The following is a 25,374-nucleotide window of genomic DNA, read 5'->3' as shown; positions in this document are numbered from 1 at the left end:
AGAAAAGCATTTAAAAATAATCCTGTTAGTTGTACTTAATGAATACTGTAAGAAACCCCAAAGATAAGTCATGGGATTCCATGTGTGTATAATATACAAGTATATATAAAAATATGTATATATCTAAATGAAAGAAAACACACAAAAACACAGGTTACATGGCTTCAGACTTTATTAATTGTGTCTCCAAGCACAGCACTATACCCTTAAAGCCTCAGGAAAAATACAAAGAAAATTACACAGAAGCATCATAAGTTGTTTAACTGTAATTGGCATTGACAGTCCAGAGTTTCCTGACTTAAAAGCTAGTTAGCAGCTCACAGCAGCTGGATTATAAATTAAAAGGATGTGGCCTTGATAAATTGATGCCCTTTAGATTCTCAGAATAAGCTGTAATTCAAAGTCAAGTAGGAACAGCCCAAAGAAAGTAGACTCTTTGAACTTCTCAAACTACAATTAAGGTGTTTAAAATATTTAAATTAGGAAAAGTAAAAATTAAACCTTGTTCTCCACTGTTGCACTCAATGTGATTTATTTCCAGAGTTATGAAATAATCAACGGGTAATGTGATATAAAAACCTTTAGCTTCTCTGGTAAACTTCTAGTTAATGTCTGGGTCAGGTCAGGCACGACCAGAGTCTTTACAGTTTGATGTCTGATGCCTGTTTGGGTCCAATGCAGAAATAGTCTCTAAGGCTTTCACAGAAGCTACCATAAATTCAGGTATTTTCTGACAATAGCTGCAGAGAAATAAAAAAAAAAAAAAAAAAATGAGCAGTGACTGAGAAGGAACTGTCTCCGATCTTTCCAAGCTCTCCAGCAAGGACTGAGACACCAGCCGTGTGACAGAAGGAAACCCACTCCATAGGTATTTGCGCTTCACATTCTTGTGGAAGGAAAACTTTGGTTACAAGGTTGTTGGGGCAGGAGTCACTTTCAGAAGCACTAAAACCACCAAAACTCTTTAATTGCCTTTGTACAAATGTGTGAAGCATATGGTGCCATTTCAGCACTAATTTAAAGCGTTTGCCTAAAAAGCAGATGGGGCAAGTATTCTGTACCAGGGGAGCACCAAAAGACCACAGTACTCAGGACAGGATTCTCCATCTTCCCACCTTCACATCCTTTCTTCCCATCTATTCCCTGACCTTCACCACTTCTTCTACCAACCCTTTGTGGCATTGCTTTTTTCAGCAATTCCCATCTGCTCCTTCCCTCAGGGGGTTAGCTGTATTGCCAGAAAACAGCCGGTTTTGCTCCGTGATTAAAGGTATGGCTTTGTGACACAGGGCCCAGGTTTTTAAGAGTGAGTTACTGAGGAAGCAAATAACAGTTCTGGAGGTCCCGAGGGAAAAAACAAGCAGAGAGATTTTACATACCTTGTTATGTACATTTTACATCACTCTGCACTCAGCAATATTGATTTAATTCAGTTTACATCAATAAAATTCTTGATATACATATGCATCTAAGTGAAGACAGAACATGCTTCAGGATCTATTTTTTTATATTCATTGCATATCTGCATGTTAAAATCACGTGGCACGTGCCTCAAAGTAGTTTACAAAAAAAAGGCAATTCTGTATTATGTTTTCTCTACAATTAATATTTTCTTCCCTCAAATGCTTATTCCAAAAATATCAGATTTTGTAATTTTATAATTAAAAAATGATTTCATTTCTTTCAAGGCAGAAAGCTGAACAAGAATGAACAGCACCTTTCACAAGAAAAGAGCCTTTGGGCACCAGGATGCCTTGTAAGGAGAATCCTACTGAAACAGGCATTGCAGCTACTTGATAAACTGAAACCCCAAATAAAATGGACTGATTGATTAAGTATTTCTAGACAGCTTACTATAACTAGATTTACAATCATATTATGTCTAGGTTTTCTTACAGAGACCTTTGTCTAAACTTCAAAGGATGTCTGCTTCCTTTTAACGTATTTCCACTACCTACATATCAAACCCGTCAGAGTGCAGAAATACTACACACCCTCTTTTCCTGCTCCAGGCCATAGCAAAATTTACACTGACAAAAAAAAAAAAAGCTTATGCTTTTATTAAAGCATATTACAACTGCAGTAATAGCCCACTCCAGGAATATATATGATGGGGCTTGCTAGCATTCCAGTGAAACAGAAGTTAAAAAAAAAAATAAAAAAAAAAAATAAAAATCAAAGACTTCTGTCTCAGAGCTACCTAAAATAACTTAACAGGAAAAGAAATGCAACCATCTGGTGCAGTGCTATAAAATAAAACGTGTAAGAAAAATACATCCTTCACATTTTCAAATTCAGCCAAAGGAATAAATGTCGTAATCCTGGCAGAACTGCCCTCATTCCTCATCCATCAGATTTGTGGCAGTTTCAAAAAGACATTAGTGAGGAAACTAACTCAGTATTAAGAGGAACTGTATAAAGCTTTAGGGCAAATAGCACATTACTTGCAATTTAAAGTAATTTTCTAACCAGAATTTGTGCCAAATGCTTTTTGCAAATTATACTGTAACTCTTGTAAAATAATCCTAAAATAAGTAAAATAATCCAAAAAGCAGTTAAGTACTAAGGTACTGATTCAATGAAGTAGTAAAAACTAAATATGCTGATTAATACTAAACATCATTCTGGCCCTGGTCTTCTTCCCATCCTTCAGTAAATCTTAATTATAAATAAGTGAATTGAAATACGGGATTAACTTGGGATGAATGGTATTTATATACATATGGGGAGAGTGAAAGAAATTACAACTATGAGAAACTGTCCCTTTGCTGTGAACAGTTGTGACTCCTAGAAAGAGGAATTAAAACATTAATTGCCCTCATTTAGATGTGGTCAAAAACCACACAGACACCTGAAATGAACAACTGGTGACATCTAATCTTCAAGGCAATAGCTTTGGTTTGTTGGCCATTCAGAACTTTTAAATTATGGTATTATGCCATTATTAATAAAAGTATAATAAGCTTTCTCTTTGAGAAATAAGCCTGAATAGGTAAATGTCTAAAATAGTGGTGTGACCATTTTATGGCAGGGCATATTTGAAACTAGACTGCTAAAAGCTCTGTAACATATTCATAATACTGATGAATTTGCATGTTCCCAAATTAAAATTTCTGAGATTCTCTGCCTTATTAGTAAGCACAGTTGAGCATTTAAATCTTAGGAAGAGGGAGGGCAAGAAATCTTTGCCAGAGGTATTTTGGCTGTGGCTGTTACTAAGCAAACATGGTTCATTTCCAACAAACTGAAAGAGTAGCTAAAACAGTAGGGATCAAAACCAGCCCAATTTCATCCAGGGGTTACCAGTCAACATGGACTTGCACCTAAACGCTCTGTGAAGTAAAAACGCACCTCACAGCACAGCCTGAAGTCCGAAATACAGCTTTTAACAGCAGATGTAAGCTGAAAGACACACACACAAAAAATCGCGGCCAAGTTCTGAAACGCTAACGGCGAGCTTACAGCTTGCTCTCCTTTCCGAAGGACGGAGTGAAGGAGGGCGCGGGCAGGCGGTGCGGAAGGGGTGGACACCAGCCCTTCCTCAGGAGGGGCCTGAGGTGGCAGCACCACCCCCACCCCCGCCCTCAGAGCGGTCACACGGCTCCAGCCACCGCCCCAGCCCGCGCAGCCGCCGCACGCGCCCCGGCAGGAGCCCTCTGCCTAACGGCCGCCTGTTTTAAAAGAGCTCGCGTGCCGGGCACGGCCTTTTGCCTCGCTGTGATTGGTTGGTGTTGCCTGTCAATTATGCTCGTGCCCACCCTGGCCGCCCGGTGATTGGCTGGGCTGGGGCAGAGCGAGGGAAAGCCGTGGCGGCGGGGCCAGGCGGGTGAGGTGGCTGGCGGAGGGGTCGGCTGGAGTTGTTTTCTGCGCTCCGCGCTGCCGGAGTGGTGCCGAGCGCCTAAGGCAGGGCTGGGGGTCGTGCCGCGGCCTCTTCTCCCTGGGGACAGCGGCGGATTCGGACCCTTGCTGTGCTGTGGGGAAAGGCGGAGGCAGTGTGAGGGACGAGGGCGTGAGGAGATGGGGCCAGTGCGGATGCCCTCGTCAATGTGCAAGCCGGCAAGAGTAGCGCAGGGTATTTCCGGGGCTACTGTTTCTCTCTTTTTTTTTTTTTTCTTTCCTCTCCCTGCCCCAGGTGACTCTTGCCTCCACAGGTGGTGTTTTTATCCTTGGGCCTGCCTGTGGCTCACTTGGTTCCTCTTGCTGTTTTCTTGCCCGAACTCTTCAGTGCCTCTTTGCCTCTCTGGGAGCACTGTGGGCCCACTCATCAACTCCCACGATTTTAATCTGGTATCCACTTGCAGCTCTTACAGATAGTGTTCTTCTTGGCTGGATGTTTGAACTCAGTGAGACAAAGGGAAGATTAATTTATAGGTCTTCCTTGCCCCAGCTTTGTTTTTGTCTACTTCTGTATCTGGTTAGGCCCAAAACTGCAAGAGATTGATGACGGAATGACCATGCAACTTGTAGGCTGTGAAAAACAGTACATGTAGTTCACTTGCTGAAGGGAGATGAGACACCATTTGTGGCAGATAGGAGTGATGCTTTTACTGCTGTTGTCTGTCAGGAATCTCTTTGTACTCTCCCCCGCTTTCTTTCTGGAATCTCATTTTGATGAAGCCAGGAGTTTAGGGATTGGCTTGTTTAGAGACCAGCAATGGGTGTCGTGTAAATGTAACTTCACTGGAGTGGTGGTTGCTTGGATTTCTGCCACAAAATGAATACCATCCTGATAGAAAAGACAAAATACATATATCTCCACCAAAACTCTTCTTTTTCTAGGATGGAAAAAATTGGAGTTGTGTTTATTCTGTCACCGTTCTAATTAAGGGATGTGTAGAGTAAATTATAGTGTCATATGAAGACCCTTGTGAAAATGCACTGTAGAACAGTTTCATTATTACTTTGATTCAAACCATATTTGAAATGGCTAAGCTATTGTGGAGGAAGTCCACCTTTGGACAGTAATATTGCATAACATGCATGAATGTGGCAGTGAGAGGGCCTCAATCACTCCATAAATATAGTGTATAATCTTTAGAGAAACTTCAGGTTTTTGAAAAGTATTTTCAGTAGAACATGTAATTGAAGAATAGAAGGTCTATCAGACATAGAGCTGGTGAACATTTTGCATATGTAAGCAAAAGCTTGCTTAATGTGACCAGAAATCATTTGAAAGCCTTCATAGATAAAGATGTGGGGGATAACATTTGTTACATTAACTACTATGTATGGCTTTATTTTTACTAATTGTTGTTTCTGGTAGTGGTAGAGAGTTACATAGTCAGCTGTCAGGTAAAATAAATAATGTGTGTAGGTAACAGTGCTCATTTGGATAATCAAGCTAAAAATAATAGTTTAGTTTGTACAAAAGCAGGAGAAGTGACCAGCTGAAGATGAGAAGGTAGCTTCAGAGTGAATAAAAAGGATGTAACTGGTTTTGAACTCCCCTCCATTTTGGCAGTGTTCAGTTCAGTGCAACAGGTTTGAGCTTACTGCAGTGTTTGAGATAATTGGTTTCTTGGGACCTTGAGTAATGAACATCTAATGAAGAGACAGACATGTGAATGCTTATGCACTCTTTACTGTCCTTAATTCAGTTGCCTTTATTCTCTGCTTTCCAGATACTTTATTAGTTGAGGCCTCAACTAGGAAGCTTAATTGTTCAGCAAATAATAGTGAGCTGGCAAGAAACATTTATGTGAAATTGAAGCTGGTTTTAACTGTTTTTCTGGGAAAAAAATAAACTGCTGAGATTTCAGGACATTATTTATTGGAGCCTGATCCTGAGGACAAAGCAAGCTGAAAACATAAGGGACATTAAAGAACAAACTACAGTTGTAGCTTATGTATACTTACAACAACTTAGAATGATCTGAATTGAATTATTTGCAATGTTATGTTGAAGCTATTGCAGATATGCATGAGGAAAGTAAAGGTGCAGCAAATGGATGTGGCAAAATCCGAAGTGGCACTCAGAATGAAGCTGCTTTACTGGCCCTGATGGAGAAGACTGGATATAGCTTGGTTCAAGAAAATGGGCAAAGAAAATTTGGTGGTCCTCCACCAGGTAAGCACTTTTCAGATTATGAATTTGGAGTTTTATTTTCTGTAAGTAGAACTATACTGAATCAGACTGAAAATTTGTGTTGCCTCATGTCCCATATCTTGACAGTGACCAGTAGCAGATACTTAAGGAAAGACTGTAAGAAACCAAACATATACCAGGATCCTCATATGTTTCACAGTTCCAAGCAGTTTAAGGTTTCTTGTGCTAGACTATGTTGAACATTAGCTCTTGGTGGATTTAAGAAATCACAGCTTTAGAAACAGCTAAAGTTGACAGCAAAATAAATGTGGAGTTGGAAATACCGAGTGTGTTCCATATGACTGAGAACATGCTTGAAAATCTTTAGTGGCACAGAAGGGACAAACAAGTTGGTGATAGCAGGCATACCATGCTTTACTTCTTGTCTTATCACTCACATTGGCCAAAGCATTAGTTTTTTACAAACCTCTGTTCTTTCAGGTAGCATCAGTGAAGATAATCTAATTTATTTTGTTTTCAGAGTTGACTAATCTGTTCTTCATGTCTAAGATTAACCCCACCCCAACCTTCATTCTGAGAAGAAAAAAATGATAAATGCTGATCTTCTGCCACTTTTATCATTCTTTGGATGTGTTTTTAACAGTGAAGTACAGAGTTTATTGTTCGTGTGTTCTTGTTCTTTCACTTAATACACTAGAAAACAGAAATTGTTGAGTATGTATCCATGTGTAAATAAAAAATAACAGTTGATAAAAGTCCTAGAGAATAAGTGAGATTGTATTGATGCTATAAAAACTACATTTTCATCTCCTTGGTTAATTTATAGTGGTTTGGGATTCATTGTCATGGTACAAATGGGAGACTTACACCCTTGAACTGGAAAGTTAATGCTGTAGTGAAGACAAACTTTGTCACTAAAATGTTTTTCTGTATGCTAAATTATATTTCCACTAAAGTAAGTGACAAAAAATGTAGAACTAAGTCCTGCAGTATATGGAGTATGTACTTTGTAATTTGGAAACAGCAGTACTGGATTTTCAGGATCTTACTGCATTGGAAGACTTAATTTTTTCTTGTGTATTAAATGCTATTTCAAAAACATGTCTGATACTGTGATTAAGTAACTTAAAAATAATAAATCTCTTGAAATAGCCCTATCCCCTGATAAAATACTTTCAATGAAACTGGTGCTGGAGATTTAGTTAAGAGAAAATGAGTAACATAGGTAGTACAAGGAAAAGCCTTTGTTCACCACTTTTGATTTGCTTTCTGAAATAGATTGAAATTACTCTTAGTTTTAAGTAGTACTGATAAAGGGTATTTTTATTTGAAGGTGTTGCAAGATCATTCAACTTTAATGAATGCTTATATGAAAACTGGAAACTAAGGGGTTTGTCTTGTGCTGCAGAGGCTGAAAATTTGTGCGATAAATCAATAAAACACAAATGATTGAATTTGTTATTGTTTTGAGTAAAGACATAGGAGAAGCAGTTCTGTAGATTTTCTTTTTCCTAATTATATTTTGATATCATTATTCCCTTATTCAAGAGTTAACACAGGTTAAGAAAATGAGTGGCTTCTAGATCATTTAGTTTGAACTTCTGTGTATCTTAAACATTTACATTCAGCTCATTTATTATGTTGAGCTTGATGACTTTGGTTAAGATACATTTTCAGAAAAGTATTGGGTTTTGATTTTGAGAACTCTAAAAGGTGGGATTATCTACTCCTATACTTAGCTTGTTAAAATGGTTAGCATCTCTCCTGCTGAATTTGGGCTTTTAGTCTGAAATAGGTATTTTAAAGTTTTATTGATCAAACAACTAGTACCAGTTATTCTCTGTAATAATGCTGTGTCAGTTACATTTATCTTAACATTTCTTGTTATTCTGATGAAATTAATCAAGTGCCTTAAATCTTTATGAAGTATTTATTTTACTTTGAATAGTTTTCCCGTTGTCATCACTGGCATCATCAATGTTCAAGAATTTTGCCGTTAGTCCTTGTTGTATCACATGAAGTACAGGAACTCTTCTTTTTGAGTCAGGTTATGCACTTACACAAGCAGAAAGAAGGAAGAATCTTTGTGCTACTCTTTCACTTCCTTCTCACTTGTGGCCTGTGATCCTGTATATGTGTAAGTCATGCTCGTAAGGATAAACTGTATTGCTCATTGCTATATGTAGCTTAAGATACAGATGCATCCAAATTATTTCTCTTTAGAAGGTTTTCCTGTCTAAAATTACATACATATTTTTACTAGCCTATATAAAAAAGGCAAATGGAGCCCTGTATAATTATTTTGAAAATCACAGACAAAAGAACTGCAGGGCATCGCTGACTGTGTTCTGAGGGCTCAGCCTGTTTTTAAGTTATTTAATACTTTTTTTTTTTTTACTTTACAATTATGATTTTTAATTAGAACATTAAGCAGTTTTAAGTGTATTTGTTTGGCAAAGTTACTTTTATTAATTAAGATTGTTAATATTTTCTGAAAGTAGATGTGTTTGACAAGGTGTATCTTCCATGAATCTGTTCATTGACATTAATTATATATCTCTCCTTTAAATCTTATGTACTTTTATATTTACCTAGGCTGGAAATTACCTTGAGTTGCTATAAATGGTTTTCTAGGCCAGCTGAGACTTGAATGTTTGAGATAGTTTGTAAGAAATTGCAATTACTGTTTGTAAATGAAGAGTTTCATTGTGAATTTTGCTTGTTTAAGTTGTGGTTTCTATAAGCTTGTGTTGCTGCCAAAAGAGAAGGTTTCACTGTCAGCTCTGTTTTTTTTGCTACCATCTTGTTTATCAGACTGGCAGGTGTCCAGAGCAAGAAGCTGATTTAGCTCAAAATTACCATAAAAATGATACTATTTTTCAACCTCAATTGGCAGCAGCACAGTTCTTGTTCAGATTATGCCACTCATTGAAAATGTATCCGTACAGTGTTTAAAAAAAAAAAAAGTGATATTTCATTGCTTTGTTTGGGTCATTTGCTTAGATTGCTGATGACATAATGATGTCATTAGGTATGCAAGTCATTAGAATGACATGGAAGAAAATTTGAGACAGCACGGATCTTACTAACAGTGAGAGGATTATAACTGTAACGTTGATTGAAGTTTGATTACTTGAACTGCTGCAAAAAAATGAATCCCATAATCGTCCAGTGATCGATTGAATATCTAGTCAAGGAAACTCTTTGGTCAGTTGGTAACTGCTTGAGGAATGGTGCTTTTGGTGAACTGCTTCGTGTTTGCTCTGTCAAATACATGCTGCTTATTGGCAAATGTGGCACAGACCAGGCTTTTTCTAAATCAGGAGTAATAATTTACTCCCGGTTGGCAGTAATTTGCTGTAAGGCTGAGTATTGTAGCTTTAAAATTAGAAGGCGGGTTTTTTTGAATGGTAGATGGCTTTTACTTGCTGAGAATCACTGTTTAATCAGTTATCAGGCTGAGGATGATAGTTAATGTTTGTCTAGTTAATAAACAAGAACCTTGTTATTTAATTTAATGACTTCCATACACAATCAAGAATAGCCTCCTTTTTTCTTGATTAAGGTGTGCAGTTGCTTTTGTCTTTGGAGCTCCTAAATGGTGTACTGTTTGTTTATGCTTTTTTAATGTGGGCAACTGACTGGTGTTTGTGAGTGATGGCAGTACTAACTTGGAAACTGCCTCACTTGCTGCATCCAGTCAGACCTCAGTTGAAGCGGTCATAAATATTTATAAAGCTGAAAATAATAAATGTTACATGGAACAGACCCATACTTTTTCCTAGATCAGCCATGGCAGTGTGGCTCCAAATGCATGTCAATTCTGATGCCTTGGTAGCTTTCCTGTGTTCCATGTGGTTCTTAGTGTACAGCACATAGATGAAAATTTATTATGTGAGAAGGGAAAAATTTCCCAATTTTGTTAAAAAAAAATTTGTAGAGTAAATTATGTGCTCTTTGATACTTACATGAAGGAAAAAAAAAAGTTAATTACAAAATCACCTAAATATAATTTATTCTGAACTTCAAGCCAAAGTAAAATATTTAATTAACTTCTTCTTTTAACTTGTCAGCAGTAATTTTTTCATCTTGCCTCTTTATGCTTTTTATTTCATATTACTACTTGCTTACCACATTTTGTGTTCTTTTTTTTGACCAGTTTTGTACTTGCGTTCTTTCTTGCAGAGAACCTTGCTTGTCAAAGCTTTAGAAAAAGCGGTTAGTGATGATTTGACTGTCTGCCTTTGAAACTTGAGTGTGATTTGTCTGTCTAATTAAAAACAAAAAAACAAACAAAAAAACCCCAAACAAAAAACACAAAAACAAACAAAACAAAACAACAAAAAAAACCAAACCACAACACAAAAAACCTCTCCCCAAACCAAAAAGCAAAACAAAACCAAAGCTCAAACAAATGAATTATGACAAGGAAAAATAAAAACTGTACTGGGAACCATGACCAAAATTTCTTAAAATATGGGCAAGAAGTATAGACAAACATTTGCAACTTTAAAATGTTAGAGTAGAAAATACAGCTTAAGTTCTTTCTCAGTTAGCACCTATCAGTCGTATTAATAACTGACATACAATTTTAAGGGGCAGAAAAGTATTGAAATGTATATCTTATAGCAAGCCTACCAACATTTTAAATAATACCAGGTTCAGTGGGTTGTTGTAAAGATTCCAGAGAAAGAAACAGAAGATGGAATTAAAAGAAATACAAAATGTGGGCTTGTGTCATTTTAAATGTATACATAACAAAAATGAGAATTAAATCGTGGATGAGTTTTAAATTGGGAGTAAAAACAAATAACTCCTGCATCCAAATTATGGGGGGGGAAAGTGTGTCTGTCTGGCATTTGTACTAAGATTGTTGTTGGACACTTTATTTTAAGGTTGGGAAGGTCCTCCACCACCTCGTGGATGTGAAGTTTTTGTGGGTAAGATTCCTCGTGATATGTATGAAGATGAATTAGTTCCTGTTTTCGAGAGAGCTGGGAAGATCTATGAGTTCAGACTGATGATGGAATTCAGTGGTGAGAATCGAGGCTATGCTTTTGTGATGTACACTACTAAAGAGGAAGCCCAGCTAGCCATCAAATTTCTGAATAATTATGAAATTCGTCCAGGGAAATTTATTGGTGTCTGCGTAAGTCTGGACAACTGCAGACTCTTTATTGGAGCAATTCCAAAAGAAAAGAAGAAAGATGAAATACTAAATGAAATGAAAAAAGTTACAGAAGGAGTGGTGGATGTCATTGTTTATCCAAATGCCACTGACAAAACCAAAAATCGTGGCTTTGCATTTGTAGAATATGAATCTCACAGAGCAGCTGCGATGGCTAGAAGGCGGCTTATCCCAGGTAAACCTGTTTGTAATTAAATGGAGTTTTGGGAAGGAGAATGTCTCCATTTTGCGGGGTTGGAATGGTGGATCATCCCTGGTTTTTTTAAGGGAGGATTTTATTTTTTTCTTGAGTTTGAGTTGGGGTTGGGTTTTATGGGTGTGGTGGGTTTTGTTTGTTTGTTTTGGGGTGGGGTTTTTGTTTGTTTTTTTTTTTGTGTGTGTGTGTGTGTTTTTTTTTTTTAAGAAGCAATAATTTAAACCTTTCTGAGAATGAAAGAGCAGACATCTGTTTTATAAACACAAGTTTCTCTAATTTACACCAAGTTATGTTTTTCTTTGGGCACACATTCAGTTTTCATTTGCATGTGAATTTTCTTAAAAGCTGAGCTTAAAAAATGCAATATTTGGAATGTGTCCTTTATTTTCTTTGAGCGTCATGAGTGTTATCATTGTTGTTTCATATTTTTAAAACATTTGAAAGTAGGTCTTTAATTTTCTACTAGAAAATAATTTTAAGAGTTTAACAAGTAGAAGATGACTTTTTCTTTGTACCTTATTTTATACCTTTTGAGAGAAAATAGAGGGGATTAAATATACTGAAAGAGAAGGGAATAGGTAAAAGTACACTTAAAAAGGTAAATTCTGGAAGAGAAAATAAATAGGGAGGAAATGAAACAATATAGTTGGAGAAGCAAAGTAATTAAAACAGATAATACAGCATTGGTCTTGTTGAAATGAAAGATAAAACTCCCTGCATTAAGGCTAAGATTTAGGCATCTTGAGTTAATCGCCGACACAGTGTAAAGGAGGAGTGTTACCTAAGATTTACATAGGCCTTGCAAAGTAATCGGAGTAGCGTGGCCAGGTCACTGAATGTAAAATAAACTAGTTGTGTAATACTCAAAATGTTGGCTTGAAATGATAACAAGGTGCTTTGTTGTTTTGATTTGGTTTTTAAATTTATGATTTTGGTGTCTGCTGCAACATAGAGTAAGGCTTGTGCCAGTGCATAGACATTTAAATGACTTTTTACAGGTACTGACCTTATGTGTTGAGGTGGTGATATTATCAAAGATGCTGTGTTTACTAGCTAGTAAAAATAATATGTTGGTTATGATTGCTTTATATATGTGTGTATATACATGTTTCAGAATCACAAAGTCTCTGTTTTCACAGCTTATGGTGCTTAATGAACCCAAAGGGTACAGATAGAACATTTTGAATTTTTGCAGATTCTTACTTTCCTTAATAATTTCAAGTAGTAATATTTTACATATTTTGCTTAAGTAGATGCAGACAACAAAAAAAGACCCTTTCATGTGGCATGCATCATGTTTGCTTTTTCTAGAGATAGTTGATAAGAATTGTTTTCCTCTGCACATTTCTTATTGATATAATGCTTCTTTGCTGTAGGAACATTCCAGCTCTGGGGTCATACTATTCAAGTAGACTGGGCAGACCCAGAGAAAGAAGTTGATGAAGAGACAATGCAGAGAGTTAAAGTATTATATGTTAGAAATTTAATGATGTCTACTACAGAAGAAACAATTAAAGCTGAATTCAACAAGTTCAAGCCAGGAGTAGTTGAACGTGTGAAGAAGCTGAGAGACTATGCTTTTGTTCATTTTTTCCACCGAGAAGATGCAGTTGCTGCTATGTCTGTAATGAATGGAAAGTGCATTGATGGAGCTAGCATTGAAGTAACACTGGCAAAGCCAGTTAACAAAGAAAGTACTTGGAAGCAACACTTCAATGGTCAGATAAGTCCTGGTTCTGAAAATCTCTTAGGGTTTCCTAACAAAGAAGATGGTCATCAAAAATCCATAGGGAAACCAGCAAGTCTTTCGGTTCGTCTTAATGGTCAGCACAGTCCAGGCCCTCCTGAAATAGAAAGATGTACATACCAGTTTTTTCCAGGAATAAAGCTTACTCCAATTAGCGTGTATTCTTTAAAATCCAGTCACTTCAGTTCTGCAGCAATGCATCTGGATTATTTTTGCAATAAAAATAACTGGGCACCACCAGAATACTACTTGTATTCAACCACAAGTCAGGATGGGAAAATACTCCTGGTGTACAAGGTGTTTATTCCTAGTATTGCAGACAGTTCCCAGAGTTACTTCATGCCAGACAAACTTTGTACAACAGTAGAAGGTGCAAAGGAATTGGCAGCACAGTTCACACTTCTACATCTAGGTAAGCATAGATACTTTCAATTAGTTCTTAAGAACTGAAGCTAGAAAACTTACTTTAAAATTGTTGTTTGTGTATATATCTCAGCTTCTGTGTCTATCTTTATGAGATAGTCTACAGAATTGTTTCTCATATAGTCAGCTGAGTGTGGACCATCAGGCAACAGCACTGAAAAAACCACTGTGTAAACATGTAGTCAGTGCAATGCTAGGGTCATTTTTACTTTCATCTATCTACTGTAATGCTTTATAAGGAAGAACCAGATAATATGTTAAGTTACTTAGCTATAAGGTCATTTGTGTGATCATTATGGTGCTGAAAATGTATTTGAAAGGCTGTGTTCTTGATTTATGATCAATAGGGAAAACAGAAACAGTAGATCCATGTTCAGGTGAGTAAATAGTTTTGGGAGACGAATAAATAGTTTTCAGAAGCTTTTTTGATTCTTCTTTATAGACATTCTAAAGGCTATAGCAGAGTATCATTACATGCCTTTACATATATTATCTTTGGGTAAAGAGTGCTGTCATTTAATGTTCTTCTTTTTAGCTAGAAAATGGGAGAAAATAGGGATACAATTATTCTTAGTTAGTTTCTAATCTAGCAACTTGATTTATATATGTTCCATTTCTTAATATTAGAATTCAACTACTAGATAAGGGTTTTTTTTAATATTATAAAAAAGCAATGGTAAAACATGTTCTTTTCTTGACTAAGATGACAGATCACTGCAGTTTTGACAATGTTATTGCTGTTGCTCCATAAAGTGAAATACATAAATAATACAAAATGTAACACTTTTGCCATGTAGTTCCTGCCCAGCATTTTTCAGAACATTCAGCACACAACATTCAGAACACAGAACTGATTTATGGTGCCAGGTTGTTTCATTAGTAGTTGTAGTCATCATCTCATCAGATTTCATCCTCAAAGAAATCAGAATTTGGGCTCAGATTTGGTAATCTCTTTAGTACTCACATTTGATTGTTGTTATAGACCCATACTACAAGGATTTTGAAATCTCATACTTCCAGGCAAAGCTTTGTATAATTTATTCCACTTGCTCTTTTGAACAGCTTCTCTTCTGCTTAGTTAGCTCTTTTTTCTGGCCTTTATATCCTGGTGTATTTGAAGATGAAATAGGACTGATCTTTATAATTTGGCAAGTATTGTGAACCATCATGTAATTTCTCTAATTTGCTGAGTAGCATTCTTTTGTATTTATTGCATGGTTTCTTTCAGCATTAGATCAGTATCGTAAAATTAATTTTTGCCTGTCTTTTGTAGAACCATGTAAGTACTTTTCTATCATTACAAAAAATGTTTCTAATCAATCCTAGAGCCAGAGGTGTGTATTTGTATGTTTTTTCTTTTTTCTTTCTGTGAAGAATTACGTTGGAGACAATAGGCTTGTTCAGATAACAAAAACTAGTTTCTCATCTAATGGTGTATAGAAAGGTGTGTTGTTTCTTGTTTTTGTGTGTGTGTATGGGTTTTGGTTTGTTTTTTTTTTTTAGAACTGGAGCTATGCCAGAGTTGTTTGGGATGGAGTATTTTTTGTTTCTGGAGTGGTGGTAGGCAAGTTCTTTCCAAGTTACTTACAGTATCTAGGAAGTTCCAACAGGTTGTGCTTCAGTAACTGTTACTTCAGTTTATTAGCAGACCTTAGTGTTTTTACATGTTCTAGTTTAGAATATTTGCCTTCTTAAGCCATGGACTTCCAGGTTTGAAAGGAGTGGCGTTCTCTGTGGAATATATCTGTTGTGTGTGGGCCAGGTAGTGTCTGAGGCATCAGACTTTTTATCCTGTATAGTGCAATTATGGAGAGAAGGACAATGAGATCATACAATACGCTAAATGATCATTTTCCAATTAGCTGTGCAGGCATACAGGACCCAGGACTGCACCCACAAGATTTAAAGCTTTAAAGGAGAAATGAGGACAGATAAATAAGTGTTTATTAAAATTATATTACTTAATAAGTTTGGCCCAGTAAAACTAAATTTTCAGGGAAACGTAACCAGAAATAGTAACTGAAACACTAAGTGGAATCCTCTGTTAGTGATGACTGCTTCTGCGCCTAAGAAATGCTTTAGGAAGTACGTTTCTGGTCCCCTCTCTTACCTGTTTGATTTTTTTTTTTCTCACCTTTTCTGTTTTTGGTGGATTGGAAATGTTATTGCATGGATTGGAAATGTTATAGGAAACTGCTAAAACAGTACTTCCATCCTTCTCTTCCTAATACTGCTACTTAGCACTTGTTCTGGAAGTCTCTTGGTACTTTGGCTATGGTGAGATTTTTTTTCTTTTTTATGCAGTCTGTAGCAGATTTATTTCAGGCTTGACTTGGTTTTGTTCCAGCTTAATGTATACACTGTGCTGAAGAAACATCTGGTGCTAAAAAAAAGATGCTAGGTGTGACAGAGTTCTTCTCACTGAAGAATGTTGTATGGCTTGGCATGTTGAATGATGCTGCATGGATGCATGTGTTGTGTGTGGGTTTGTTTTGTTTTTGTAAGTAGCAGTGATTTTGAGAAAAGTCCAAGTGTGTTACTTCTGGGAAGCAACTTACTATAAGCACACATGTACAAAGATGACACAGGGAATAATTCCTCCTGGTAAGTAACTTCTCTTACAGGAAACTTAATTTTTTTGCCTACTTGATTTTTTATTATGTGTATGGATTGTGTTTTTGTTTTTGTTTTTGTTTTGTTTTATTTTTTAAGCATATAAGCAGACTAAGGCAAGTGAATCAGAAAAGGCTGCTTCGATAGAATCTTAAAATTGGAGTATTATGATTAATAATCTCAAAACACTCTGGCTTTTTCTTGGTGATATGTATTTCTGTATTTATTTTTACGTAACAGAATACTTGATTGTTACTGAATACAGTAGTCCTGAACAGACAGCAGTACAAAAATTAACCACTTGGTGTCACCTGAATATTTTGAAAATGATGCTTGGAGAAAATTCAGAGAGCTATGATTTCACTGAAAGATGAATAAACTATATTTTAATGTTACTAGATAAGTCATGAACAGATCAAGCCAGTGAAAAACCTGAGGCTTGTTTAAATATATGGAAATGACATGTCTGGATATCCATTGTGAGGAGGGGAGAAGAGCTACATGTTGAAGTTCCAGAAGGTGAATAGGGAGGCAGAGAGAACAGAATAGGGGAAAACCTCAATGCCCTGTAGGGGAAATTAGTACCTTTTCCATTAATTTGAATCTCATTCCAACACAAATAAGTCTGTGTCTTTAGAAGTTGCACAACACCTTAGTGTTTTTTGCAAAATGGTGCTTGCCTGTTACATGTGGTACCCAGTTAGAAAAACATGTAAGTCTTCCTTTTCTTGCCTATCTTGGAGGCTAACTAGATGTGAGGCAGCTCCAATTGGGAGACTGAATTATTGTGCTAATTAACAGTCTCTATATTCCACCTCTGGTCCAGAAGCAGTATTGGTGCAGACTCAATCCCAAAATAGGAGGTGTTACTTTTCATTAGGTGCTTTACATCAGTAATGTAGTTTTGTAGCTTATGGAGTCAAGCTGGGTCATCCAGATGACTTTGAAGTAATAGATGAGAACTTGAAGTTGCATAGATGTGCTCTGAATTGTAGGAGAACTTCCACCTCCCTTCCTTTAGTAAGAGTAAACATATTAACCTTGAAAAAGCAGAACATTCTGAGAAAGTGGGGTGGGTTTGTTTGTTATCTCTTACTGCTGGTGGAATTCCACTGGTTTAAGGAGATACCAGAAGGTGTTAGAACATCTTTATAGTTCTTAAGATAACACTCTGTGTGTAGCAAAGGTTGAGGAGTTCTCTCCCTACTGAGTCTGACTTAAGGGTGATAGGGAAGAAGGGTAAAGTTTCCTCAGTTTCAGGGATCTGCCAGGTTTTAGGCATGTGTTCCACAACAGGGTATTTTTTTGTTCACTCATGCATGCTATTCTATGTGGTGTCTCCCTGAGGCACAACTTAAGAAATTAATGTTTAGGTAGAAGAGGGTATTTTAAAATATTTAAGAGAAAGTATTTAAAAGAAAAATATACTGATAAATCTCTGAATCAATGAAATGCATTTTAGTAATTAACTTAGCATGTAAACCACATAGAATGTATATAGTAAAGTGTACTGAAACAGGTGAAGAAAGCATTATATCTTACTAGTATGAATTCACTTGTTTACGTACTGCGTGCCGTAGCAATTTACAAGTCAAGGATAAAACTTGTATAAACTAGTTCAAGAGTCTGTACTCAGCGTCTGGGTCTTGGAACAAACATATCAGTAACTGCTGTCCTAGATTTTGGATGTTAAATGTAAGGGTGTCACAGTTCTAGTGAAATTTTTTATTTTACTATTTTGTTCTAAGGGTTTTCTTTACTTCAACACTACCTTGGTTTGCTTTATCAAAATTAACTATATTGCGGCTGGAACAAGCAACAGCAAGGTAAAAAATGTAAGATGTTTTAAAAAAATACAGAAATTGCTGGCTTTGTTTAGCAAATACAGATGATAAGTGCTGATTGTGGCAGGGGGAGGATGGTTTAGTGATTTTTAGAAAGGCTCAGATGTTCCTTAACAGTATGAAGTTAAAAGTCTTAAATATTAAATATCAGATGACTTACACATAATCATTTTTATCACAGCCCCTGAGCAAGCATATAGAACTTTGCTGTCCCTGAATGCAACACTGTGGGATAGTAGAGGTGAGTGAACCTCCCAGGATCGTGTTTGGTGCAGGTTTTTGCCCCCTCAGAGACATTGTCTTAGCTGCACTGTTTGGTCTGTTTGTTAGAGAAGTTGGTCTCAACATTATTTTCTCACATGCACCTCTGAGGAGCCTTGTAGAAATACTCTGTCCAGTTTGTTTGTTTGTTTCAAAGGAGAGCATAGCTCTACTGCTGTAGACCTGCTGATGGGTCACCTACTCTGATGCTCACATGGATTACGCAGCACAAAGGAGTGTTATGGTTTTTACTCCTAAAATGACTCCAAGTCATTTTTCAGTAATTTCTGTATTATTTGCACTTCCATCTTGGGTTTAAATTAACGTTCAGAAGTGGAGTCATTAACTAGACTGGTGGCTTGAACTATTTCTTTGGGTAGGCAGTTTAATGTAGAAGAAAGAGACTAACGTCTCCTTTGATTTGCAAAAAATATTATTTTTAACTTTCTGCAGTTTATGCTACAAGGGGAAATGTGCTCTTTTTTTCAAATACGCTATAATGGTTGAATTTAAGTGTGGATGCCTGTCACTTCTGAGACCCCTTCATTTTTTAAAATGGGGATTACCATCTTCTCTGAGTTTTGTGAGACTGGTTTTTAAAAGTTTATAAGGCAATTTGAAAATAACATTAAATCCATGCTCGGTGTTAACTTTATTGCTGGAAGCTTCTAATCTGAGTCACCCAGGATTAGTCCTGAAGATGCAGTTATTCTTCTGTTGTTCCTGCTTATGGGCAGGGAACATCAATTTCTAAATCTGGGCCTGTGTAGAACTTGGAGAAAAATCAGTAAGAAAAATACAACAATGTTGGACTATGTTAATCCATGAAATGACTTGACTGATTTCAGTGTAGTCATTCACTTCAAAACAGGACTGGATTTAGTGCCCTTTTCTAGTCCATTGATGACCATAGTGAGGCTGGGTCATATTTATGCAGTGTGGCTGGCAGAATTTGTTACTTGGTTAATAGTAATACACCCCAATGTAAAGTCTTAAAGATGCATTATGAATGTTGCTATATATATATGTATATTTGTATAAGTAACAAATTAATACAGCTCAGAATCTATTATGCACATTGAAGTTGTCTTCATGACTATTCTGTGTTCAGTGGGGGTGAAACAAAGGGTCATTATTGTAAAGTGTGGTTATAAATATGTATATACTGATAAAATACATTAATTACTGAAAAATGTGTGTTTCTTTAAAAGTATAAGGCTTTTAGGAAAAAAAAAAGCTCTGAGATGTGTAAGTTCTCATTTTTCATTTATCTTTATTACTATGTCCTTTGTGATGTTGCTTGAATTGTTGACTAAATAATTTTGTAATTATTTGAGTTAGTATTAGGGGTGCAAAGGAAAGGGAAGAATACAGCGTTGGCCTAAGACTGTAAATCCTTTCATTACATCATTATCTTAGGTTCTTTAATAGCTAAGTCCATCTTGGAATAGGTAGTGTAGTATGCTTGCTAAAATCCAAACTCTCTTTTTTCCCTCCTTCTCCCTCTTTTTCTGCAGCCAACTGCACACCCTATTTGGCTTGAATTGCCCTGAAGAAGAAAAGTTTGGAATGTGTTGCTTTGGATTTTGCCACGAAAGGAAAAAAATACCACACTGATACATAATTACTGGAAATTCACATTACATGTTTTATTGATGAATAAGTCTTCAAGGCACGTGTGTATTAAACATTTAACTTTAAAGATTAGTGACATGGAATGTTAAATTGTTTTGGTTAGCTTGATTAAATTTGTTTTGAAAAGATAATTTGTTTAAAAGATTTTTATTACCTGTAATAGTTTATACAACAGTGTCTTATTTTTAGTGTTGAAATAATTTGCTACACTTCCTACTCTTGTATTTTGAGCTTCACGCAGAATTTTTACAGCTTCTGTTGTAACTAATGCATCTTAAGCAAACATTTAAAAAAAAGAAAAGCAACACTGAAGACTCACCACCCTGTCAACCCTGCCTTTTCATACATAAACATACATACTATGAAACTTAAATACCACCCTCAGATTTGTTGCTGTAACCTGATGCAAAATCTTATAGGAAGAACATGTCCAATAAAATCTTTGTTTCTGGTATAACATTGCATGAATGGAGGAGTGGTATTTTGAGGGGCTTTATGTTGATGTACCATCAGGCTCCATGAGATATCTTGCTGTAGTGATAACGTAGAGATTCAATACCTTAGATAATTCTTTGAGACAAAAATGGGCAACAAAAACATCTTGACACGTACAAGTTATGTGTACTTTTATGTACAGTTCACTAAGTTGCATTTTGCGTTGTTAGCACCTTTCTGCTGGGACATGTGTGCATCCATGGTCACAGGGGCCTGACTCTTACCCAGGCTGTCCGTTGTAACCAGCACTTCCTCTTGCCCATGCTTGCCATGTGGAACAGCAGCTTGCTCACTTTCTGATCAGGCCATGTTCTTCTTAAAAACATCATTTAGCATTAAACTGAAAATGGTTTTCAAGTTTTTAAATCGGGTATATGTAATTCATTTTGAGTGAGACATCTTTATTTTTATTGTGACTATTTAGCATTTCTCAGGAAAGTGCCTTATTTATTGAATGATAAAAAATAAAGGCCTTTTTTTTCTTTTTTAAAAATCTGAAACTAATACAGTAGATCATCCTTCTTTTTGAATTTGGGGTATAGTTTCAGTTCCTGGTCAAGGAATGGGCTAAGTAGCATATGTTAAGAATCTAAGAACCTGACCTATGCAAGTATTGGTTGTAATCTGTTGTGTCTGAAAAGTGTTTGTCAAAATGGAATATTATGTAGACAGAAAACAATGCAATGGAAAGATATAAAGTTGAATATTTTTTTCTTAAAAGCAGTCAACTATTGTGGTCCATTACATATTTTAGTTTAACCTACTTCATCAGCATATGAAATTGTCTTTTTTGGTGTTAATTTAGGTGCAGTTGTAGTAGTTTAATTTTATTTGCATTTAATATTAGCTACATAGCAGTTGTTTTAAGTGTTGTAATTTTTAATGTTGAAATCATGTGTTTGACTTCTGTACTTGAATTAACATTTATATTAAATTTATGCTGTTAGTATTTGGTGTGTGTAAAAAGAAAATATTTATTTTACACATGGCACCTTCACAAACTTACTTTACAGGATTTACTTTGCTTTCTCTACTAGCAAGATATGGCCAGGGGCTACAGTGCAGGTGCTTTGCTGAGCAAGCAGAAGGGGTAATTAGGTGGCTTAGTTAAACCTTGAAAAAAGAAGAGTCATTTATAAAATGTGGTTTGCTTAGTAGTGTCTGTCACATTTGACAGTTGCTAAACTGTTATGATTTCCCTAGAAACTGTTTGGAGGAAAGAACAAGGGGTTGCTTTAGTTCATGTTTAAACTAAGTGGCAGCCTGAGAATTCTAGTCTACAGACTATTGAAATGATCTTGATTTTTATTTTTCAGGTGTCTTGATTAAGACTCACTTTTTTATTGCAAGTTTTTTATATAGACATCTTTAGTGACACCTTGAAAACACAGTAGGCTTTTTGCATGTGCAAGAAAGATTTGGTAAGACAATACTCTGTCATAGTTTTAAGGAAAACCTGAGCCAACCAAACCTAGGTAGAATTGGCATTGTTAGCTACTGGAGGGAACTGGGTGATGAGCTGCACAAGGATTGCATATCATTAAAATGAATACCTGTGGGAGAGGTGGCTTACCCAGTGAACGAAAGGGAGGTACTGACCAGTACTGTAGAAAGCCGTGGGATTGTATTTGTCAGCTGTCTAACATCCTTCCAGGTCAGATTTCTAACCCTGCTCCCATCTTAAAGCAGTCTTGTGCAAAAAGCAGTTTTGTTACAAACTAGCAACTCCCATCCTTATTAACAAGAGCATGTACCTTGGCAATTATTTTCAGTATTCCCAACAAGTGTGACTGTACAAAACCATGATCAAACATTTGAGTATAATGAGTACTGGGTGGATGTACGCCGAATACAACTCTCAAAATTTCATCTTTGTTTTGCAGATAAGAACAAAGGTGTAAGGAATAAGCAGCTGAAGCAGCAGTAGCACTCAGTACCTGTAGTTCAGGTTTTTGAAGTTTATTTAGGACACATCATTAAAAATCTCTAATCAGTGTGCAAAATCACAAGCATATTTTTCATATTTATAAGAGTCTCACTGGAGCTTATTAACCTTAAAAAAAAAAAACAAAACAAAACAAAAAAAAACAACAAAAAACAAACCACCACCATGTATTTCTTCTTAAAATTGTTAAAAATGTGACAAAGGGAGAACATGGTGTCGCATATTTTTTACAGTACTGTTGTATAGCATAAAAGTGAATCCATATATGATCCCGTTCTATAGTTGGTATAGAAACTAGAAGTCCCTCTGAAAGTAGAGGTTACTGACTTTAGTGAAACAAAGCTTTGTACCTTTGAGCTTAACCCACTGCATTAAAAACTTCCTCTAAATAAGAAAAGGTGATCCTTATTCTTACACTTACCTTTCTCATTGGCTTCCTTTTTTCACCCCTGCCTCCACCCCCCTCTTTTTTTTTTTTTCTTTTTAAACATTGTTATTACTACCGTGTGGTTGGTGACACATGATAAAACCCATGTTATGGAGCAAGGGTGTTATGGGCAGTGGCCTCTATCTTCCAACTCTGATTTGTTTTGTTTTTTTTAATTTTGTTTGTTTGTGGGGTTTTTGTGGGTTTGTGTGTGTTTTTGGTGTTGTTTTTTTTTTTTTTTCCCTGGGAAAAAAAAACAGTAGATGGGGTGGGGGGAACTAAGGCTGTTTGTCACCAAGAGCTAGCATCCTACATAATAACAGAAACTAGCTATTAAATTAATGGGAATTTCTTTTAAATAGAAAACAGTATTAAAGAGCAAGTCAGCTGGGCATCAGTAGGATAACATGCACTAACATGCACTCTTGAGGTAAAAGCAACCCCCAAAAAATGAGTCGTTACAAGTCGTCCCTTTCAGTGAATTTCTTAGGAGAGTTGCTATGCTTAACAAAGAATGACCAGTTCATCATCTCTTCACGCTATCTAGTGTTCAACTTAATGGACAGGTGAAGGAAGGTAAACGAGTAATGATCCAGCAGTCTTAAATATAACTTCCTTGCAGGCAGAGAGAGCCCTAGTAGACCCCAAAATGGCCAAGAAAAGGGAAGGTTTAGAGCAGTAATTTCAAGTTCCGTCCCTCATAGTTTTTCACAATGCTAACAAAACTGTTATGAGTTACCACAGCTTGCGATCATTCCAATTATGTGTGGCTGAACACTTCAGCTTAAGATTCAGAAAGAGTAAAAGCACTTGCCCTCCTCACTACTAACGAAATAACAAACAACCTTGACCTCCTCAGGGGGCAGAGCCTGAGAGGCAACAGCATTGGTGGCTCAAGCCAACTGAATGGCACCAGGCATATGGGACCAGGATGAGGTCAGGCCTTCTCCAAACATACATGCACTACAAAACTACCATGCAGAAGCATTAATTGACAAGAATTCTCTAAGCATACCTCAACAATAGCTTAATTTTTGTTTAAATGATCTTCCATCCAACTGATGTAGCTTTGGCCTTTACTGCAGAAGAGCTTAATGTTTGGAAGGCTAGTCCTTTTCTTCAAAAGAAGCTTTTTTATCCCAAAAAGATGTGAACAACAGCCATAGAATAATTGAACAACACAGCCATTTTGAACCAGGTGGAATTTTTAGAACTCTAGAATGCAAATACACGCTCATGGGAATTGAAAGAAAATAGTGCATACTGCTTGAAGGTGGGTGAAATTTCTAGAAGTACAGGACACTTCAAAAAGAAGCCTTCAAAACCAGTCTTACATTTTGAGAATGCAGTGATGCTTGCTTTTAACTAAGGTGCCAGATACGGCTTTAGAGTTGAAAGAGGTGAATAATCCAGGGTAATAACCACTGAGCACAGTACTGGCTTGTATATGAAACAGTGGTGATTGTACTCTGCATTTTAAAACCTGTGGTGCTTCAGAAAGAAGGCAGAATGTTACCGTTTTTAGAAGGGGAGAGGAAAGCAGTGACGTATGGAAGTTTATGGCTGTCCCAAAGTAATCGACCCAATCAGAAATTGAAATTAAGCAGCTCAGGAACCACAAGCATCTACAAAGGTCAATTGTAGCTCAGGGAGGCTGGTCTGTTTGGTACAGTTCAGTTTAGGTAGGAAGTTCCTTTAGAAAGCCCTGTCAGAGTATGACTGACATGACAAAAGGGAATTGTTTGTAAGCACCTGTGTTAGAAAATTCCAGGTGGATAGTGGCGGATTATTTATTTGCTGTCAAAATCCATTGGGGAAAAAAAATTAAAAAAATCTATGTGAAATGGACATAGCTGGATGGAAAACTTAAGGTAAAACTTGACCATACCACTGTGGCAGCTTGCCAAGAAGTGAGTACCCATGTCAGTAAAATTAACTATGTGAGTTACCACTTCAGGCCTTAAACCTTTTTCCCACCCTGCCACAGGCTATCACTGCAATTCACTTACAGTTTCCTGCAGAGGGAAGTATTCGCTAGTGTATGAAAAACAAATATTGAGTCAAATTATCTTTGTCAAAGCTGGAAATGTCTCTGTATGTAAGCAAAGTAAAAGTCTAAGAGTGTGAAGGATGGTGTTCACTGAGTTACTCAGTTTTTAAGGAGAAGTCAAAATATTTCAAGTGACAAAATTGTTCTCTGAGCCTATCAAATCAATGGGAAATACAAAAAAGGCATCTTAACTCTTACCCCTTTACAATTTAGGAGCTTACCTCTGGGCTGCAATACTGATGTTGTTACTCTAATTAAGAGAAAGAAAAAAAAAAAAAACAACAAACAACAACAAAACAACTATTTTAGAAAGAATGGCCTTGGATTTTCCTATCTATCCCTGGGTCTGTGCTTCCATCTCAGCTCTGTACTTCATTCCAAAACTGATCTGTGCCCCTTGTGTTTGAGAAGAGGATGTGACTCCTGGATCCTGGACTGTCCTGAGATGGGCAAACATTCCTGAAGCAGCAGTGTGTGACCTTCCCTACCTGTGCTGAGTGCTCA

The 25,374-nt window shown here is 36.6% G+C and overlaps 1 protein-coding gene across 4 annotated transcripts; it reads left to right on the top strand.

The window, feature by feature from the left end:
• The first annotated feature begins 3,619 nt into the window (after positions 1–3,619).
• RBM46 (RNA binding motif protein 46) lies at positions 3,620–21,397 on the top strand. Of its 4 annotated transcripts, none has more exons than XM_021285404.2 (6): positions 3,620–3,724; positions 5,906–6,067; positions 10,942–11,409; positions 12,807–13,589; positions 18,239–18,298; positions 19,836–21,397. In XM_021285404.2, exons 2-6 carry the CDS (start codon positions 5,917–5,919, stop codon positions 19,859–19,861), a joined length of 1,488 nt encoding a protein of 495 aa, XP_021141079.2. In that variant the 5' UTR covers positions 3,620–3,724; positions 5,906–5,916; the 3' UTR covers positions 19,862–21,397. The 4 variants fall into 4 exon arrangements, with proteins under 4 accessions (XP_021141079.2, XP_064917555.1, XP_021141077.2 ...); XM_065061483.1 differs by lacking the exon at positions 3,620–3,724 and adding an exon at positions 3,787–3,826; XM_021285402.2 differs by lacking the exon at positions 3,620–3,724 and adding an exon at positions 3,840–4,072.
• The last annotated feature ends 3,977 nt before the right edge of the window (positions 21,398–25,374 follow it).

The sequence above is a fragment of the Columba livia genome, chromosome 4 (genome assembly GCF_036013475.1).
Source record: "Columba livia isolate bColLiv1 breed racing homer chromosome 4, bColLiv1.pat.W.v2, whole genome shotgun sequence".
Classification (NCBI taxonomy): domain Eukaryota; kingdom Metazoa; phylum Chordata; class Aves; order Columbiformes; family Columbidae; genus Columba; species Columba livia.
This window is presented reverse-complemented; position numbering and strand designations above follow the sequence as displayed.

Coding starts and splice junctions, on each gene's coding strand:
- RBM46 (XM_021285402.2), top strand. CDS start 4,018: ATGGGGCCAGTGCGGATGCCCTCGTCAATGTGCAAGCCGGCAAGAGTA. Junction 4,073..5,905: donor GCCGGCAAGAGTAGCGCAGG/GTATTTCCGGGG, acceptor GTTATGTTGAAG/CTATTGCAGATATGCATGAG. Junction 11,410..12,806: donor TAGAAGGCGGCTTATCCCAG/GTAAACCTGTTT, acceptor TCTTTGCTGTAG/GAACATTCCAGCTCTGGGGT.